Raw genomic sequence first — 20175 nt, forward strand, 5'->3', positions numbered from 1 at the left:
CATGGACAGAGAAGATAGGTGAACATTTTCAGTATCAGGACAACTGAGTGTAAATGACCTAGTAAAATACAAAGGCTGTGTGCAATATTTATTTTTTTATATAAAGTTATTTTGTCATATTTAGCCATGGTTACGTCAGTTTCACCAGTGAGAATTACAACTGCATGGACTGATTTTTGAGCATGAGGGTGCAAAAAAAGTCTTCATTGTATTAAACTTAGCAGCTTTTGATATTTATTCTAATGTGGAAACAATGTGACAATGTGTGCATGCACACTTGCATAGTCTCACTGGAAAAGCCTCAACCATGACTATAAGCTGTAGAGTTGAGGTATTGATTCTCAGTGGGTTCACGAGTTGTTGACAGAAACTGTTTGAGGTGTCCAAAAACTAAAATTGAATGTGCACCTGTCGTTATTGAATTACCTGTAGTGATGATTGAAAAATGTTGCACATGAAATTAAGTAATCTCTGTTTTACGCTGTGCCCTATAATTATCTATCCCTCCATCGTAAGAGTATGCAGTTCCTTGTGGGAGAGCTTGTTCATTGTCACGCCCAGCACTTCCTCCTCTTCCTTAGGGTTTTTACTTGTAAAAGTGTATATAGTAGTATTGCTATTTCTGAGTAATGCAAATATGTTTTTTCCATCACTAACAAGTCAATTTCTCAGTGTGCCTTTCAGGTCAGGGTGACAGCTTTGTCATACTGAATATTTTAATTAGTATTAAAAAAACAGTATACCTACAATGTTTTATCAATAAAAAGTCTCTGCAGTTGAAAAAGATTAGTATTATAATGGCTTAAAAAGTTTAAAATCGTTGTTCCGTGGTGGAAGGTAACTAAGTACATTCACTCAAGTACTGTACTTAGGTACAATTTTGAGGTACTTGTACTTTACTTGAATATTTCCATTTTCTGCTACTTAATACAGTCCTTCTACTTCACTACAATTCCAAACAAATTTTTTACAATACAATATACTATATTGGAATAATATATACTATATTGTATCCCACTACATTATTTTAGTTACTAGAATTTAGGCCTAATTTGCAGATTGAGATGAATAGTACAGAGACTGCACTTTTAAGAGTTTTTAATGATCTTTTATTAACTACAGACCGTGGGGACTCTTACTCTTACTGCTGCTTTCGACACAATTGATCACACCATTCTTATCTCTCGCCTAGAGCATTGTGTAGGCATCCATGATACTGCCCTGCAGTGGTTCAGATTGTATTTATCTGACCAATTTTTTTCTGTAAAACTTGGTGACTCTACATCATCTATTGCCCCCTTCTCTGTGGAGTCCCTCAAGGTTCAGTTCTTGGACCACTACTGTTCTCCTTGTACCTTCTCCCTCTTAGAAATATTTTTAAAAAACATGGTATTTCCTACCATCTTTATGCGGATGACTCGCAAATCTATTTACCACTGAGAAGAGATGGAAACGGTTCCCTGAATCCTTTAGTTGAATGTCTCAAGGATATTAAAGCCTGGATGTCTTTTAATTTTTTAAATTTAAATGAAGAAAAAACTGAGATCATTGTGTTTGGACCCAGCCGGGTTTGTGACTCCATTCCCGTAAATCTTGGTTCCCTGCAGCAATATGTAAAGCCAGTAGTTACCAATTTAGGTATTAAAATTGATAGTGATTTTAAGCTTGATAAACAAATAAACATGGTGGTTAAATCTAGTTTTTATCAATTGAGGCTTTTAGCCAAAATTAAACCTGTTTTATCTTTTAAAATTTTGGAACAAGTGATTCATGCTTTTATTTCGACCCGTTTGGACTACTGTAATGCACTTTACATTGGCGTGAACCAAACTTCTCTTTCACGCCTACAGTTAGTCCAAAATGCAGCTGCTCGTCTGCTCACAGGAACCCGGAAACATGACCACATTACTCCCATTTTGGCCTCACTCCACTGGCTTCCTGTAGATTTTAGAATACATTTTAAGATTTTAATGTTTGTTTTTAAGTCGCTAAATGGGTTGGCACCTCAGTATATTTCTGAGCTCCTGCACATTTACACCCCGTCAAGGTCATTGAGGTCGGGGGATCAGCTGCGGCTGAACGTGCCCAGGACCAGGCTGAAGACCAGAGGCGAACGCTCTTTTTCAGCAGTTGCTTCCAAATTATGGAATGATTTACCACCGCACATTAAAGTTGCGCCCACCCTCCACACCTTTAAATCTCGTTTAAAAACATATTTTTACTCCCTGGCTTTTGATTCACTATAAGAGCTACTGTGGTCTTTGTTGTCGCTGACATTGTTGATGTGTTTTTTTATATTTTTATCTCTTTAAAAATCTTTGGTAACCTTGTTGTTTGCTTAAATTGTGCCATATAAATAAAGTGGATTGGAATGGATTGGATTGGAATAATCCAAAATATAATTAAAAAAAAATGAATTGTGATGATGTTGCCTATTATTATAAAGGTTAAAGACAAGGTAAAACTGTATTGGTCACCGGGAGGAAATTCACACACACTTGCAGTATATAGGCTAAAGTAATTAAATTAGGTCCACATTCACCAGCTGCAACATTAAAGTGATAAACACATTAAAGGTGCAATATGTAATATTGTGTGTAATACTGGCAGCTAGCGGTTAAAATAGTTACTGCAGTACAAATTCAAAATACTGGAGAGTCGTTTCCCCCGCCCCCTCCTGCTCAGACTCGAAGTTCACGGGGGTTGCCAGGCTGAGACCGCAGCATTCAACAATGTTGCTAGACGCTTTTCTCACATAGCCAGACATTACTCCACAGCACAGCGGAGTAGCTAACGGTAGATGCTGGCTATATTGACAGTCATAAAAGCCCGTGCTCACGCGGAGCTCTGTAACCAACTGACAGACACACTTTTTCGCCTTAAAATTACAGTATGAACCGCTAAAAACACAACAAGCTCACTGTCCTCTCCACACGCCAGTCAGGCACACTTTCTCGGCTTAGAATTACAATACGAACCGCTAAAAATACCACTAGCTACCTTGCCGACGGAACACACTTCATTGGCTTAGAATTACGGCAACAATCGCTAAACACACTGCAAACTCACAGTCCTCTCTTTCCGATTTACAGCCACCCTCTCGTGGCTTAAAATATCTCACCGTTGTCGGCTCGTCCCGGCAGCGCTGGCGCGCTATACGCTGTAAACAGCCATGGGCTGCAATGCCGGTCCCTCCCGGCAACGTTAGCTAGCAGTTAGCAGGGTTAGCAAGGCGGCGTTAGCCAGGACCAGTCGGGATCACGTTACTGGCTATGTCTCAATTGTTTTTGCGAGTAACCAACAGTACACAAATGTTAAAATAACAAAAAATGCCCGTCCCTAGTAGCTGTGATAAATTAGCCTGAAGCTAATGCTTACCTGTTCAGGAGGAAATAAGCCAACTCTGCGTCCTTTTGGGATCTAAGCTGTCTCCATCTTTCAAATACATCTCCAATATTTACCAGGGGGTTGTTACGTCTCTGGTCACGCAACTGTTAGAAACATGCTGTTTTCTTTTTTTTTTACGTCAGGTAAAATCTATCTCCGTTGATCCTGTTTGTTTGTGTGCTGCTTTCATGGCTGTACTACCGTTACAGCTGTAGCGTGCTGGGTTTACGTTTTTACAGGTATATCTGGCAACCCGGCCTGGCTGTCAAACTGGGCCGTTGATAACAACACACAGATCAAAACATAAACACAAATTCCGTCACGGAATGTAAATTTCAAAAAGAAAAAATACTGACATTAGCATTGTTGTCAGAAAAGATAGAATTTCAGTTTAACATGTTTCCTTAATATCTGATGAGGCATTGGTGTCATTTTTGGATTTATTACAGTACAAATATTACATATTGGACCTTTAATGCATTAATAATTATAATCCAGTAATATAATGTACATTTTTCTGAAATGAGCCATTCTGCATAATGAGTAGGCTACATAGCAGAATGATGCTAATACTTTTGTACTTTTACTAAAGTAGCCTTTTGACTGCAGGACCGACTTGTAACATAGTAACTTTTGCACTGTGGTAGGCTACTTAGGCGAAGTAAAAGATTTGACTATAGCCAATTTGTTCCACCAATGTTGTCTCTAAACTTGAACAATTGCAACACAAACACACACACACATACACACACACACACACACACACACACACACACACACACACACACACACACACAACACACACACACACACACAGGACTGCCCCGCCCTGGTCCCGCCCAGGTCCCGCCCAGCGGTCAGACCCCATGGAGAACACAGACAGACCGAGTCATGTGCCAGCAGCAACACTTTCTAAACGACAACCTGAGACACACACACACACATATACACACACAAACACACACTCCGAGACAGAGAGAGAGAGTTTCGTAACTTCGGGAACTTTTGTGGAGCCATCGATAAGTGGACTTGTGTTTTTCAGAGCCTGGTGTCAGAGACTGGGCTGATCGTCGCCTGCGTCACTTTTTCACCAGAGTTGCCTAATTGAGTTTCTCACTGAGAGGCAGCCTTTGCCGTTCAGCAAGGCAGCTGTGAAACTATCGTCTCTCTTCCTGGAATAAACTTGTAGCCTACACTCCATCTGAGAAGTAAGTTTGACCTTCCTCTGTTATAGCCTACTGCGGGCAGTTTCATACGGCGACCCCGGCACACTGTTCTATGTGTAGCCTACTGGCCTATTTTCTATCGGGTGTACTACTCTACTGTGGTGAAGCCTGTAATTTGCTGGGTGGTCTTTTAAAGGTTAAATGTGTTGTATTAAAGCAGACTTTATTATGGGAAAGGAAAGAAGTCCATAAATTCAGAGCGGTGGGTCTTTTGTTAATGAGATCAAGCTAATTGTGTCTGGTTAATTTGCCTCATTAGTTAATTAACCTACTCAAAGTTCGTTTTTAGGACACTTTCTTGATTTTGTGTGTTAAATCTACATTTTCGCATAGGCTATTTCATGTTTTAAAACTGGTGAAAATGAGCGTTATTAAAAAAAAAATGTATTGGCATGGCGACTAATGATCTTAACAGTGGCTGATAACTGATGAAACCCGACAGTTTATGGCAGCAGAGAGTCTCTGCTATTTATAGCTTTTTGAGCCTTTTATAGAACGTAGCCTATTGTGGTTTAACTAGCCTAATAATGAAATTAAACTAGTGGTCAAATACAGGCTAGTGATGGAGAAAAAACTCTTTCAGTGTTTTCTCTCCATCTGTCCAGTTGGCTCCCCTCTTTTTCAGTGTTATTGACATATAACATCCTCTGACCATAGTGTGATTAAGTGTGTTTAAAAGGGTCTAGATTGAGAGATTTAGTAGGCTACAGATTAAAAAAAATAGCAGTGTGATCAGTTAGGGCTCAGTTGATCTGTTTTTAGTTCTTTTTAATAAGAGATTCATTAGTTCCAAAACAAATGTGAATATTGCCTATTACAGGTTATGAGAGTCCACAGTGACACATTTATGTGTCTTATTTTGTCCAAAAATATAAAGATATGTAATTTAATATAACACAAAAAACTCCACAAAAGCAGCTAAATGTAACTTTTGAGAAGCTGGAATCAGCGAGTATTTGCCATTTTTGCTTGATTAAACAACTGAAATAATTCCTTGATTGTCGCAACTGTTGCTGCTTCTCTGTCACTGTATCTATTGATTGATTGATTGATATTTTACTTTGGCTGTAGATCATATTGACCAGCCATCAGTAAAGACTAAACATGATGCTCAAGTATAAGCAAGCTCTGTGTGAGATGGCCGTCAGTGTTGCTGCGTGGTGTCAGAGCTGAGTGCAGTGTTAGACACAGAGGAGCATATGTGGCAGGTGTGTGTGTGTGTGTGTGTGTGTGTGTGTGTGTGTGTGTGTGTGTGTGTGTGTGTGTGTGTGTGTGTGTTTAAACATTCAGTCACACCTGAGCTTCTTTGTCTTACCTCTGGTTTCACTACATCCTTTATAATACACCACCTCACATCTCTTTCTCTCTCTCTGTTTCTCTGTCTCTGTCTCTCCTTGTTTCCTGTGCTTTGTTTCAAGGCTGAGGCTTGCGTCACACATTCCACTTGGCATATGAAGCCCTTATCCTGTTTAGAGCCTGGAGTGAGAGAGAGAGAGGGAGAGAGAGAGGGAAGGGAGGAGAGAGGGATGTGGATGTGGGGGGTGGACGGGTGGAATGAGGGCGACCTCTCTTTCTCTCTCTCTCTCTGCCTCTTTGTCTTACTTTACATTCTTCAATCTCTCTGGAAAAGTTTAAAGAAGAAGATGATGTCTCTTTTTTATTCATTTCAAATGTATTTGTTTCTCATTAGAGAAATACAACACCCACCTCTTCACCTTTTTTCCTAAATCAACATGCTGGTGTTATCTGGTGGAACAAAATGCGCAAGAGTGCGTACATACATACACACACTGCTCAAAGGGCATGTCTGAGGGAACATTGGGGCTAAACATTAAACCCCTGGATGCTGAAGAGTTGGTACATTCTCCATTAGAAGTTAAGGGAATAAGGACACCGTGGTCAACAGACAGCCATAAACGTAAAAAGCTGTAACTCGTTACACAACTTCACATGCGTGCCAGCACACGCACGCACATACACAGTTATGTAAAAGCGCAGACACACACTTGTGCAGTGTGTCTGTTACTGCTCTTAAACCACTGGATTGAGCCACTGTGTGTGTAGCTCTTTCTTACCCCCTCCCCATGTTTGAGGTTCATTGAAGTTTTGTCATATTTTGGTCAAAACCCACTTCATTTTCTTCCTCGTTTCTGTCTATGCCTTGTTCTTTCCACTTCCATTTTGACATAGTTTGGTCAGAGCGGCTGTTTTCATTGCCCTTTCTCTCCTTCTATTCCCCCCTCTCTCCTCTCATTCTTCGGGTAGGGAGGTGCAACGTAGGGGGGGTGTCAGACAGGAAACCGCAGGCCCCCTGCAGCAGCACCCCCCATTTGGCTTCACTCTCCTCTTCCTCCTCCTTCTCTTCTTTACACCCCTCGACCCATCACGCAGTGTGGAAATAATAACAGTCAGACTAAACTCTGAGGGCTTCCGCTTCTCCCTCTCCTTCTCTCTTTCTCTCTGGCAGCCTCTCTCGTCCTCTCTGTCCTCAGTTGTCTGGAAAGCCTCAAAACCTTGCTCTCTTTGACAAGTGCGGCTTGAGGTACGTGCACATGTGCGTGTGTGTGTCTTTGTCAGTGTTTGAGCCTTATGTCAACTCCGGTGTGTCTTTAAATGTGCATTTGCTTGTGTGTGGATGTGTGTGTGATGATGGATCCTGTTTCCTCTCCCCTGCTTACGGCCCCCTCTGACTTCCCCCGAGGTCTGCAGGCCTGCAGCCCCACAGTCTGCTGGAGAGCAGCAGAGTGGCTACGTGCCCATGCATGTGTGTATGTGTGTGTTTGTGGGGGTAAAAGGATGAGAGGAGTGGGTGAGCCAGCTTAGATGAGGGACTAGGAAGCCAAAATAAGAGGATATGTTACTTCAGTAGGGGCCCTTAACATGAGAAGAGTCAAAGTCAGAGCATATGAGGCGTAATCAGGGGGGTCATGAGTAGGAAGTGAGGTAAGGGGTTGAAATTGAGCAGGGAAGTACAGTAGAGGGTGAAGGTTTGAAAGAAGGAGTAAATTCAAGTAAGTCGAGGGCAGCAGAAGGAGCGTGGAGCAAGAACAAACTACATCGGAGGTGAGCTCAGAAAAAGGAAGTTAAACGCTGCAGTATTCGCTCGTCATCTTGCTGAGTCATGTAATTGGGATCTTAAGTTTAGAAAAATCAGTGCATTCCCCGAGGGGTGTAATGCAAATAGGTAACTAGGTGTGAGGCAAGCTACAGTATGTACAGTGCCTTGCGAAAGTATTCGGCCCCCTTGAACTTTTCGACCTTTTGCCACATTTCAGGCCTCAAACATAAAGATATAAAACTGTAATTTTTTGTGAAGAATCAACAACAAGTGGGACACAATCATGAAGTGGAACGAAATTTATTGGATATTTCAAACCTTTTAAACAAATAAAAAACTGAAATATTGGGCGGCAAAATTATTCAGCCCCCTTAAGTTAATACTTTGTAGCGCCACCTTTTTGCGCATTACAGCTGTAAGTCGCTTGGGGTATGTCTCTATCAGTTTTCACATCGAGAGACTGACATTTTTGCCCATTCCTCCTTGCAAAACAGCTCGAGCTCAGTGAGGTTGGATGGAGAGCGTTTGTGAACAGCAGTTTTCAGTTCTTTCCACAGATTCTCGATTGGATTCAGGTCTGGACTTTGACTTGGCCATTCTAACACCTGGATATGTTTATTTGTGAACCATTCCATTGTAGATTTTGCTTTATGTTTTGGATCATTGTCTTGTTGGAAGACAAATCTCCGTCCCAGTCTCAGGTCTTTTGCAGACTCCATCAGGTTTTCTTCCAGAATGGTCCTGTATTTGGCTCCATCCATCTTCCCATCAATTTTAACCATCTTCCCTGTCCCTGCTGAAGAAAAGCAGGCCCAAACCATGATGCTGCCACCACCATGTTTGACAGTGGGGATGGTGTGTTCAGGGTGATGAGCTGTGTTGCTTTTACGCCAAACATAACGTTTTGCATTGTTGCCAAAAAGTTCGATTTTGGTTTCATCTGACCAGAGCACATTCTTCCACATGTTTGGTGTGTCTCCCAGGTGGCTTTTGGCAAACTTTAAACGACACTTTTTATGGATATCTTTAAGAAATGGCTTTCTTCTTGCCACTCTTCCATAAAGGCCAGATTTGTGCAGTATACCGCGGATTGTTGTCCTATGGACAGAGTCTCCCACCTCAGCTGTAGATCTCTGCAGTTCATCCAGAGTGATCATGGGCCTCTTGGCTGCATCTCTGATCAGTCTTCTCAATGTGTGAGCTGAAAGTTTAGAGGGACGGCCGGGTCTTCGTAGATTTGTAGTGGTCTGATACTCCTTCCATTTCAATATTATCGCTTGCACAGTGCTCCTTGGGATGTTTAAAGCTTGGGAAATCTTTTTGTATCCAAATCCGGCTTTAAACTTGTCCACAACAGTATCTCGGACCTGCCTGGTGTGTTCCTTGTTCTTCATGATGCTCTCTGCGCTTTACAAGGACCTCTGAGACTATCACAGAGCAGGTGCATTTATACGGAGACTTGATTACACACAGCTGGATTCTATTTATCATCATTAGTCATTTAGGTCAACATTGGATCATTCAGAGATCCTCACTGAACTTCTGGAGAGAGTTTGCTGCACTGAAAGTAAAGGGGCTGAATAATTTTGCACGCCACTTTTTTTCGTTTTTATTTGTTAAAAAAGTTTGAAATAGCCAATGAATTTCGTTCCACTTCATAATTGGGACCCACTTGTTGTTGATTCTTCACAAAAAATTACAGTTTTATATCTTTATGTTTGAGGCCTGAAATGTGGCAAAAGGTCGAAACGTTCAAGGGGGCCGAATACTTTCGCAAGGCACTGTACATGAAGTTCTACTCTGCAAGTGATGGAGTGTGTCAATGCTTGAGTGCTGTGTGAACTAGGCGATTTGTATTCAAAGTGACCATGTAAGGTGATGGTATAAGACAGCACAGGACTGACATGAGGTGAGACTGACAAGGTAAAAGAGGTGGTGAAGAAGTAGGGAACTGAAGGCTGTAAGTGTGTGCATGCGTGTGTGTGTCTATTGCAGCATGTTCTTGGACAAAGCTGTTGTCTGGAGGTTTCTGGTCTCTCTGGTGATCTCATCATCTCCAGCCTGTTGCTATTAGACAAGAGTGTGAGTGTGAGTGTGAGTGTGAGTGTGTGTGTTGTGTGTGTGTGTGTGTGTGTGTGTGTGTGTGTGTGTGTGTATGTGTGTGTGTGCGCGCGATGATTTAGTCCTTTAGTGATTTAGTGTGTGTATTCTGTTGAGCTAGCAGAAACTTGGGGTGTGTGTGCGCTTGTGCTTGTGCGTGCGTGTGCTCGTGTGTGGTTGAGTCAGTAGCCAGGGACTCCAAGCCACAATATTTTCCCCTTCAGTCATGTTGTTTTATATCATTCATAGAGAGGGAGAGAAAAAAAGAGTGTGGGTTGGTGTGGTACAGATAAATACACTAGTATAGACATGGGTGATTGCTGAGAAGCGAGTGAAGAAGAGGTGTAGAAGAAGATCTGGAGGGTGAGTCCAAGGGTGGAGAGAGAGAGGGGTGTAGGAAGTGTTTGCTGAGTGGGTTGGGGTTGAGTACACAGTAGCTCTACTGACCCCGAAGGACAATATTTGCAGACCATACTTGACATGCACAAACCCACACCCACATGTAGAACGCACTGGGAGAAAATACTCATCAACAACTCCAGGTAGGGCTACTTAACCAAAAACTACTACTTTACTGCTACTTTACCAAAAAGGTGCAGCACACACTGTTTTTTTCACATCACACTATGTGTGCCCTGTGTTTTTACATCTGAGGCAAGGCAGCTTTATTTTTTTGTACAGCACATTTCAGCAACAGGGCAATTCAAAGTGCTTTACATAAAAACGATTAAAATACAAGAATAAAAGTAACAGTGCAGTATGAGAAATTAAACATTAAAGAGCAGTTAAAAACAGTTAAAAATATAAAAGTAAATAAATAAAATACGAGATTTTATGGTGCTAGTGAGGGAGCTACAGTACCTGGAAATGCTCTGATGAAGCAGAGGTTCAACAGCTGTCTAAAAGAGGTTGTTGTCCTCCGTCAGATCAGTTTGACCCATTACAAAACTCAATCTGTTGGAGGATCAATGCAACTAGGGCTGCAACTAACGGTTATTTTAATTGTCAATCAATCTGTAGATAATTTTCTTGATTAATCTATTATTAATTTGGTCTATGAAATAAATAATAAAAAAAGAAAAAGGAAATGGCCATTACAATTTCTTGTAACATCTTCAAATGTCTTGTTTTAACAAGACAAAAGAAGACAAAGAAAAGCAGCAAATCATCACAATTGAGACACTTAAACGAGGGAATGTTTGGTATTTTGGCTTGAAAAAGGACTTAAACAATATATCCAAATAGTTGTTGCTATGTCTTTTGTCTCCTGAGGCCTTTTGGTTTGTGGAGGTGTGCTGAGGCAGATGCTGCGCCGCTAAATTAAATTTCTTTCCTGTGATTGTCTAAACTTTATGTGTTTCATTGTATTTATTGTTATGATACACCCCGGGGAAAGTTTGTCTTTTTCACAAGGACGTCTCCCCTCTCACCATCCTGCTGTCACATGTTGATAACCTCTGTTCATTTCCCTGTGTGGTAAACCCTAACCACCTGGCATACACACCTCCACGCAGATTAAAACAAAATAACATGAATTATCTGCTGCTGCTGCTGCTGCTGCTATGTGACCAAGATCTCTGTAACTGTCACCCAATGACAAGCAGATTTAGCCCACTACTCAATAAGTATTTGTGTATCAGACTGCATGATTCAAATTCACCTTCTTGTGAAGCCTGTGAGAGGGATCACCTAGGTGAACAGGAAGAGGAATGGTATGTTCTTGTGTTCTTTTAAAGGAATTAAATGTATGCTGAGTGCTGCAGGGGTTTGTTACAGTTTTGTCACAGATGAACTCTCTGAACTGATAAAGCTAGTTTTGGCATTTTCTTGAGCATGTGAACTTATATATATATTTTCTATTATTACGACTGTGTTTTACTCTTTTGTCCTTCATTATCTGTTTATACTCCAGCATCCAGTTATTTTTGACCACAAGTTGTTAATAAATACATTAATAAACTAGCCTACATTACAATGTGTTATAAACTTTTTATTAACTATATGCAATATACATTTTCTAAATGCTAATTAAGGGGACTTAAAGTAAAGTGTTACTTAACATCTTTGGGTTTTTGACTGTGGCTCAGACAAAACAAGTTTCTGAAGATATCACCTTGGACTGTGGGATTTTGTGATGGACATTTCTTACTATTTTCTGACATTTATACTTAATTGAAAAATATATATCGACAGGTTAATCAATAATAATGGTTATTAGTAGCCAAACATATAAAAATGTTGGGCCTGAAGCTGTGATTGGGCCTGTTTCCTGGTGCTTTCCATCCGTGACAGTGTGTTGCCTTGTTTGCAAATGTGATTAGTTGTGAGTCAGAGATGTGTTTCTTGCAGTATTTTATCAATTACAGTACTTGCTGCATTGCTGTTTCAGTCGCAGAGAGGAAACTTTTAGATATTAAAAAGGATAGACACAAGGTTTGGGGCCTTCCACAATGGCCACTGATTTCTCTCTTTCTTTGTCTTTTGGACATTTAAAATGTCTTGTGTCTGTAGGGAAAATACCTGTAAACTGTACTTACTGTTCACTGTATGTTTACTCTTTTGTCCTTTTCCTGTTTCGTGATCTGTTTGTACTTCATATCGACTCTTATTGTCACCTCATCATGTGTGATTCACAACCACAAAAGAACAACTGTTTGACCTCCAGTTGAACTACACTACAATACAAACCCAGATTAGAAAACACACTCTCAAAGACACACACATGCACACAGGCCCCACCTGACTGCAGTCTCTTTGTTTTCTATGGAGCCAGGCAAAGGGTGAGGCTTCAGTTGTCATGTTCACACCCTTCCTGACCCAGCAAGCGAGCATCCTGCTCTGCTATTGGTCTGCTCCCTGTGTGTGTGTGTGTGTGTGTGTGTGTGTGTGTGTGTGTGTGTGTGTGTGTGTGTGTGTGTGTGTGTGTGTGTGTGTGTGTGTGTGTGTGTGTGTGTGTGCGTGTGCGTGTGCGGGCGCGTGTGTGTGTGTGTTGCGTGTTAGTGGTGTGCGTGGGCGGTCTGGTTGTGATGGCCTGTGTTCTTGCCCATTTGTTAATAATTAAAGGTTATCCAGCTTGTCTCCAGACTGTGGACTTTAATCAGGTCACACACACACAGACTCCCTCAGGGTACATTCTTTGACAGTTCATGTTGCCTAAATGCACCGGTGAACACACACACACACACACACACACACACACACACACACACACCTATACAATCACGCTGATAAACACACTTATTTAGGAACAAACAGAGTCATTGCAGCTGCACCTGGCCATTCAAAGCCAAGGTAACAAGAAACACCTTTGAAACCTTACACGCGTTTGATCCAAACTGAAATGTCTAGTCTTTGACACTGGGCAGTTTTTAGCCACATCACACCTGGGAGTGTCTCATAAAATGGCCCGCAGTAAAGTTGTCTGTAGCATTGTCTGACTGTCAACTGACGGACAAGTGAGCCAAATAACTTCTGATTTCAATTCTGAAAGTAGAGAGGAAGAGAATATGTGTAAGTTGACAGTGCTCCTATTTAACTACAGACCCTAGTCTAGCCTTTCCCTCTAATTTACACGATTATGTTTCATGACTTTTCAAAGATGTGGGTGTGTGCATACCCATTTCACTTTAAAAGTTGTCTAGCAGTTTTGCCGTTTGAGTACTTTATACTTCTTCCAGAGGGAAATATTGTACTCTTTACTGCACTACATGTATTTGGCAGCCATACTTTTCATGAGTATTTTACATGAAAAAACATGAGATTATTTAATACAACACATTAATAAAGATTAAACCAGTGCTTTCCAACCTTTTTGGCTTTTGACCCCTTACAAAAAGCAGTCTAGTTGAGGCCCCTTAAAGATGTCTACGAGTTGTTGGTTGTTCCACCAAAGAGACACTTCCCCTCTACACTTCTCACATGGTTTCATTTAAACAAATATGGCCAATATTTCACAAAAAAAAGCAAAGGACCCCTAGATTGGGAATCACTAGACTCAGTCATAGGGGCTGATTTTCTGCAAAACAAGTGTTTTTGTTTTTTAACTTTTAATACTTAACGTTTATTTAGGTGATCATACTTCTGTACTTTTACTTAAGTATAGTTTTAAATGTACTTGTAATAGAGTATTTCTACATTTATGTATTTGTTATTTTTCTTAAGTAAAGGATCTAGGTACTTCCACCACTGGTTACAGATCATTACTGGCTGTCATGCTAAATCATACTGAACATAAAAGTAAATTATATGATTTTAAATGAGTGTGTAAATGTGTTGTACTAAATATGTGTACTGATGGCTACTGTATGTGTGTTTTATTTTGCAGGAGCCTGGCCTGTGCAGCCATGCTGATGTATGACTACCCTCTAAAGACAGACATGGAGACGGTGAGGCGCGTGTGTGATGGGGGGATGTAGCTTTAAGTGTGTGTGTGTGTGTGTGTGTGTGTGTGTGTGTGTGTGTGTGTGTGTGTGTGTGTGTGTGTGTGTGTGTGTGTGTGTGTGTGTGTGTGTGTGTGTGTGTGTGTGTGTGTGTGTGTGTGCTCCCATCATGTTTTTGATGTCATACAGTAACTCTGATCTACACACACATTTTGCACCTACACACACTTTACCCTACGTGTCTAGACAAACTGGTTCCCACATTCCAGCTCTTCCTGGACAAACAGGCTGCTGTACAGTGGACATTTGCGTACAATGGGTACAAACACTGCCAGGCAGCAGGCTAATAAACACACACACACACACACACACACACACTGTACTCTGAGAAAAACAGTTATCTGCTCTTAAACAGAGCTGGGTTTAAAGTTTTTGGCTGGCTGTGGTTGTTTGTGTGGCAGAAACATGTTTTCCGTGTTATTCAATGCAGAACGGAAATTTTTAACTGCCCTTTTGTCCCCCTTCATTGCTTCCTTCTTCTGCATCCTCTCTTTCTCTCTCTCAGTCATTCTACTCTTCGTTAGTGAAAACCCCGGAGCAATACGGAGTGATCTTCTCCCATCCCGCCCACCTCTTCCACCCCACGCACATGCATGCCTTCACCCAGTCCCACACCCCATGCAACCCCACACACACCCAGCTGGAGCCTGTGGACCTGTCAGTCAGCAAGCGTTCCTCCTCCATTTCATCTTCCTCCTCCCCTCACTGCTCCTCCGCCTCCTCCCCGGCCTCCTCACGCAGCTCCCCGCCTTCCCCCTACAGCTCGGCTCCCCGCCCCTCCCCCCGCTGCTCCCCCCCACACTCCCAGCTGCGCTCCTCGCCGCCTACTTCCTCACTTTCTTACCCCACCATGGTGGCTCCTATGATCGGCTCAGGATCCGGAGTCATCCAGGGGTCAGGGGTCATGATGTCTCCAGTCATGGTGCCTCTGTCTGTCCTCTACCCCTCATCTCTCCACCTGCATCAGTCCATTATGGTGAGCCCACCTGTCGCCAATGACGACGACCATCATCGAAGCAGGGAACACAAGACAGGTAAAGTCTTATCATTGTTTATGTAATCCATTTGGGGGGGGGGGGGCAATCTAACTATAAATATTATAATAATTATAGAAGTGGGTAAAATGGAATGACATGGTGTACCGTGGCAAATAGAACTATAACTAATAATAATAGTATTTTTTTTTTTCATTTCCTCTGTTTTTAGAATATACATTTCAACAGAAGCCATGTTTTATCTGTTCTGTTTTCTGTGGTCAGATGGAAGTTACTGAGCTTCACAAGATCACAATCTCTGAATCTCCTATATTCGATTGACACAAAATGACAAACTGCATACATAACTGACAGACACATTTTACCAATAGTTTGTTTGCAATGCCCTTCTGTAGTAGCATAAAAACAAACATGCTGTTAGCATGGCTAACTAAATACATCTGAGACACAAATAAGCGATTTGAGAGAAGATTTGAGATTTGAGAGAACATTTAAATTGAAAAAACTGCAAATTCCGACCTGTGGTCTTGCAGATGTATAAAATAGTAACAGTATGTTTTATGTGAATAAATATTGACCATACTGATCAGCAATTTACATCTACCCAGTTCACTGTGGCGACGCCCCTGACCTGCACAAGCCAGTCAAAACAGAGCCTCGCTCTGAGCTCGCTCATGACATGCATAGCAGCCACGAGATGAAATCATCAGTCATCAGGATACCACACGAATACGGGTGAGTGACACAACACGCATTTTGAAAGAAGCACCAAAAGTTTCACAAGTTTCATTGTCTGCTGCAGCGCTTCCCCTTTAACTTTATATGGAAGTCATGTTCAGAGTCTTCAACCGGATCATCTCTGTTCCTGTTGTGATCTTTTTAGAAATTCAGGTGCAGTCCCAAGACTAGGACTAGGTATTGTTTACATTGCAAAAAGGATGAATTAAATCAGGAAATATCTATGGACTAAGAATATGCCAAGCATTCAGGATACATGAGTTTATGATGGGACGTTTTGAGCAGAGAATTTTGTGCAATAATTTAATTTATGTTCAGTACATTTATTTCTTGTTTCCACATAAGCACTCCGTAATAACTTATCTCTGCTTTGTGCTCTCTTGTTCGCACAAGACAGAATTTCAAGAGTAGGTCATTTCTAATTGGCTGCTTTGTCTCTAGTCAGTACATACATACATACATACATACATACATACATACATACATACATACATACATACAGTCTCTTGAAGCTCCATTTCCTCTTTTTGTTGTGGCAGTGGGAATGTAGACAAGTCAGTTAAGAGAAACTTGGAGATGAGTTTCTAATTTACAGAGATAACACACGACCAGTAACACATCAACTGTCAGGAACGACACTTGAACACACTGCACACTGACTATACTGTACGTTGGGTGTGTCAGATTCCTAATTCCACTGTGGCGTCTTTTATTTTCTCATTTCCAACTTGTCCATCAGCTCCAACTCTTATTGCAGCTCCTTCTCCTTTACTGCCTTCTAGTCAGCCACACAAGTTCTTATCAGCCATCTTGATCTTGTCACCTTCCACATCTCTTCCCCTCCTCCCATCTCTCCTTTCTTTCTCCTCCCTTCCCCTCCGTCCTTCCTCGCTTGGTACTTCCTGTACTTTTTAGCGCTCATTGTCCGGCATCTCCCACTCCTTCTTTCCCTCCTCATTCCTTCCTGTTCTTCCTCTCCTTCCTGTTTCCTCCTCGCCTCCCATCATCATCAGTTTTGGTTCTTGTTCCACTTTGGAAGTGGTTCTTCTACAAAATAACGACTTTTCCTCAAAGAAATATTTGCATTTCTTTTATGCATGTAATAGTTGGAGAATGCTGCCCCAGTTAGTTTTGCTTGTGTGTGTGTGTGTGTGTGTGTGTGTGTGTGTGTGTGTGTGTGTGTGTGTGTGTGTGTGTGTGTGTGTGTGTGTGTGTGTGTGTGTGTGTGTGTGTGTGTGTGTGCGTGCGTGCGTGCGTGCGTGCGTCTGTAGCGCAGCGCGCGTGCGCGATGCATGCGTGTGTGAATGGAGTCCTTTACTGTAGTTTTTAGGGCGGTTGCCATCACAGGCTGTTGTTGCCCTCGACAACCGTTAAATAATTGGACCCTTCAGGAAAAAAAAATTGGGTGTGTCTTTATCTGTCATCACCTCTGCTCTCAAACAACACATGAACAATGTACAGTATGTACACGTAAAAAATGTAAAAAGTTTGCTTAATGTGTATAATAAGTAATAAGTGTGTGTGTGTGTGTGTGTGTGTGTGTGTGTGTGTGTGTGTGTGTGTGTGTGTGTGTGTGTGTGTGTGTGTGTGTGTGTGTGTGTGTGTGTGTGTGTGTGTGTGTGTGTGTGTGTGTCTGTCTCGCGGGGATTTTCTGCACATTCCTTTACGCAGAACTGATCTGTGAGGGATTCATATTTCAACACTCGACACCTGCTCTCAACTGCCACTTACACACACACACACACACACACACACACACACACACACACACACACACACACACACACACACACACACACACACACACCACACACTTTAATGATAGTGTGGAAAGACAATTTATTTTCTCTTTTGACTGTAAAACACTTGAAAAAGTCGCTTTTCTACTATATTCTCCTCTATTCTTTTGTATTCTATTCTGTTACTGTTTGATGGACTTTAACGTTGTACTTGTGCGCAGAAAAGCTTTCACAAAACAAGAACACACTCACTGGTGCGGGGTATTAGAAACTTCATATTTTGGGCTTGTTGAAGTTGGGTATAAGACGATTTCTTATTTTTAGCTGTATGTCAGCATTTGCATCAAATTCCATGGAATTAATCATTAAATGGTTAAATGAAAACATGCAAGAGTTGACAGGACATAGCAAAGGTGTAGTAGACTGGAAAAAAGGCAGGAGGTGTTTTTTTACTTCCTGACTGGTAGTAGTTGTTATTGCATCGGAGAGTCACTGCAACCAAATTAAACTTGCATTACATTACATTTCAACATCATCAAGGAAGTGGCAGTTACATGGCACCGACCCCCTCTTCTGGTCAAATCAGATGAAGACAGATGAAGCAAGGAACTCAAATACTCTACTCTCTGTGTCTCTCTTAGGTGTAACAACCCGTCAGTAATAGTTCATTCGGGCGCAAAGCATCCTCTCCCTGCCGAGTCTCCTGACACGCTGAAAAAGCGGCGAATCCACCGCTGCGACTTCAATGGCTGCAACAAAGTATACACCAAGAGCTCTCACCTCAAAGCACACCGCAGGACACACACCGGTAAGAGTCTTGATTCACACACAAGCTGTACTTAATACATGTATATCATCATTTACAAGCCTTTTTCACTGATCGTCTTCTTTTTCTCTCTCCCAATGTGCAGGTGAGAAACCCTACAAGTGCATGTGGGAAGGCTGCACGTGGAAGTTCGCCCGTTCAGATGAGCTGACGAGACACTTCCGCAAGCACACAGGAGTCAAACCGTTCCAGTGCCCCGACTGTGAACGCAGCTTCTCCCGTTCTGACCACCTGGCTTTGCACAAGAAACGCCACCTCCTGGTATGAAACCCTCTGAAACCAGGCAGCTTAAAAGAAACTCGGTGGTGGTTTCAACGTTGGACTGTACCACTATTACGTGATAGGGGATTTTAAAGAGTTGGCCTTAAACGTTGGACTCCAACGGAGAGTGGGGAAATGTTCCTCAGGGTGCAAGTTTAGACTCTTTCTCCACATTAGCTTGAAAATGAGCCGGTGTCAACTTACTTATCATCTAACCGTCGCACCATCCTGTTTGCAGATTTATCATCAGCTCATTTTGACATTATGTTGTACTAGACCTCTGATCAGCTGTGGAAGGTCCAGACACTTTAAAAAAATGAAAGAGAGATGGCAGTGTCTCAGCTGGCCTGAGAGCAGTGCCCTCTTGTGGCCGAAGAACCAAACTGCATCGACACCAGCTCTGTTTTAGCCACATGCAGCATGCTCAAGCTTCTTTTAGCAACTTTTTGTAACATCAGCTCTCATTTCTCTGCATTCATTCAAGTTAAAGTTGTGAACTTAAACAAACACACACACACACGTTATTTGCTAGCTAGGCCAATATAATGTGAAACTTTCCAGAATGTATCATATTACACCTACTGTGCATCGTGTCATACACACTAGCTTTCTTTCATCAGCGCAGCTACCTGAGATATAACGCTAATGCTAATTCCTCCTTGATGGACCGCCACCTTATAAAAACACCACACACCTCATCTGCCTCTACAAGCTTGCATCATGAAGTGATTAAAAAACAACAACCCGGTAGCTATTGCTAGCTTTTTCTTGTACATACATGCACATGTTTAAGGGCACAGACAGCAAGAAAATATGCACTTAATAAAAGCAGACTCGGTCTGGTGTGCTTTTGGTATTTGGGTTGGGGAAAAAAGGTTGGGTCTCTGGGTCTCGTTCATTGTTGGAGTGAAGTGTTTTTTTATGTTTTCATTCAGAAATGTGAAAGTTGCTGCAGGGGCATTATTGTGTTAGTAAGGAAAAGACACCACTCGGTTCGTTTAAGGGTAGAAGCAATGAAATGTCTTATATCGTGTTTATGTATCCATATGAACTATTGTTTGGTTTGTGATGTGACACAATGGTAGCCTTTTTTTATTGTATGACACGTTTATATGAGAAAAATACAAAGTGTAAAGCAGGGAAAATGACTCTTTAATATTTGTTGTTCAGGAGCAGATGAGTTTTATTCCAGCCCGCCACACAGGATATGTAATTTTAAAGAAAATAACATTTAATTCAACAGTTTTCATAATAGAAGGTCAAGGTCATAAGATATACAACTTTCTGTTTTTACAGCTTCTGGAGAAGAAATTTATTTTGTTTATAGCATCTTTGTACATGTCTCCAATATATATATATATATATATATATATATATATATATATATATATATTCCCACAGCCAAA

General features: G+C 41.6%; 1 protein-coding gene across 1 annotated transcript; it reads left to right on the forward strand.

Annotated features, from left to right (window-relative positions):
* The first annotated feature begins 4241 nt into the window (after positions 1–4241).
* On the forward strand, positions 4242–20155 carry klf3 (Kruppel-like factor 3 (basic)). Its single transcript, XM_039803738.1, has 6 exons — positions 4242–4595; positions 14096–14156; positions 14716–15244; positions 15814–15940; positions 18324–18490; positions 18594–20155. Exons 2-6 carry the CDS (start codon positions 14115–14117, stop codon positions 18773–18775), a joined length of 1047 nt encoding a protein of 348 aa, XP_039659672.1. The 5' UTR covers positions 4242–4595; positions 14096–14114; the 3' UTR covers positions 18776–20155.
* The last annotated feature ends 20 nt before the right edge of the window (positions 20156–20175 follow it).

This window comes from Perca fluviatilis, chromosome 1 (genome assembly GCF_010015445.1).
Source record: "Perca fluviatilis chromosome 1, GENO_Pfluv_1.0, whole genome shotgun sequence".
NCBI lineage: Eukaryota > Metazoa > Chordata > Actinopteri > Perciformes > Percidae > Perca > Perca fluviatilis.

Bases quoted from the DNA above. Each gene is read 5' to 3' on its own strand.
- klf3 (XM_039803738.1), top strand. From the start codon at position 14,115: ATGCTGATGTATGACTACCCTCTAAAGACAGACATGGAGACG. The intron at 15,245-15,813 runs GTAAAGTCTTAT...ACATCTACCCAG, and splicing joins AAGCAGGGAACACAAGACAG to TTCACTGTGGCGACGCCCCT. The intron at 15,941-18,323 runs GTGAGTGACACA...TGTCTCTCTTAG, and splicing joins AGGATACCACACGAATACGG to GTGTAACAACCCGTCAGTAA.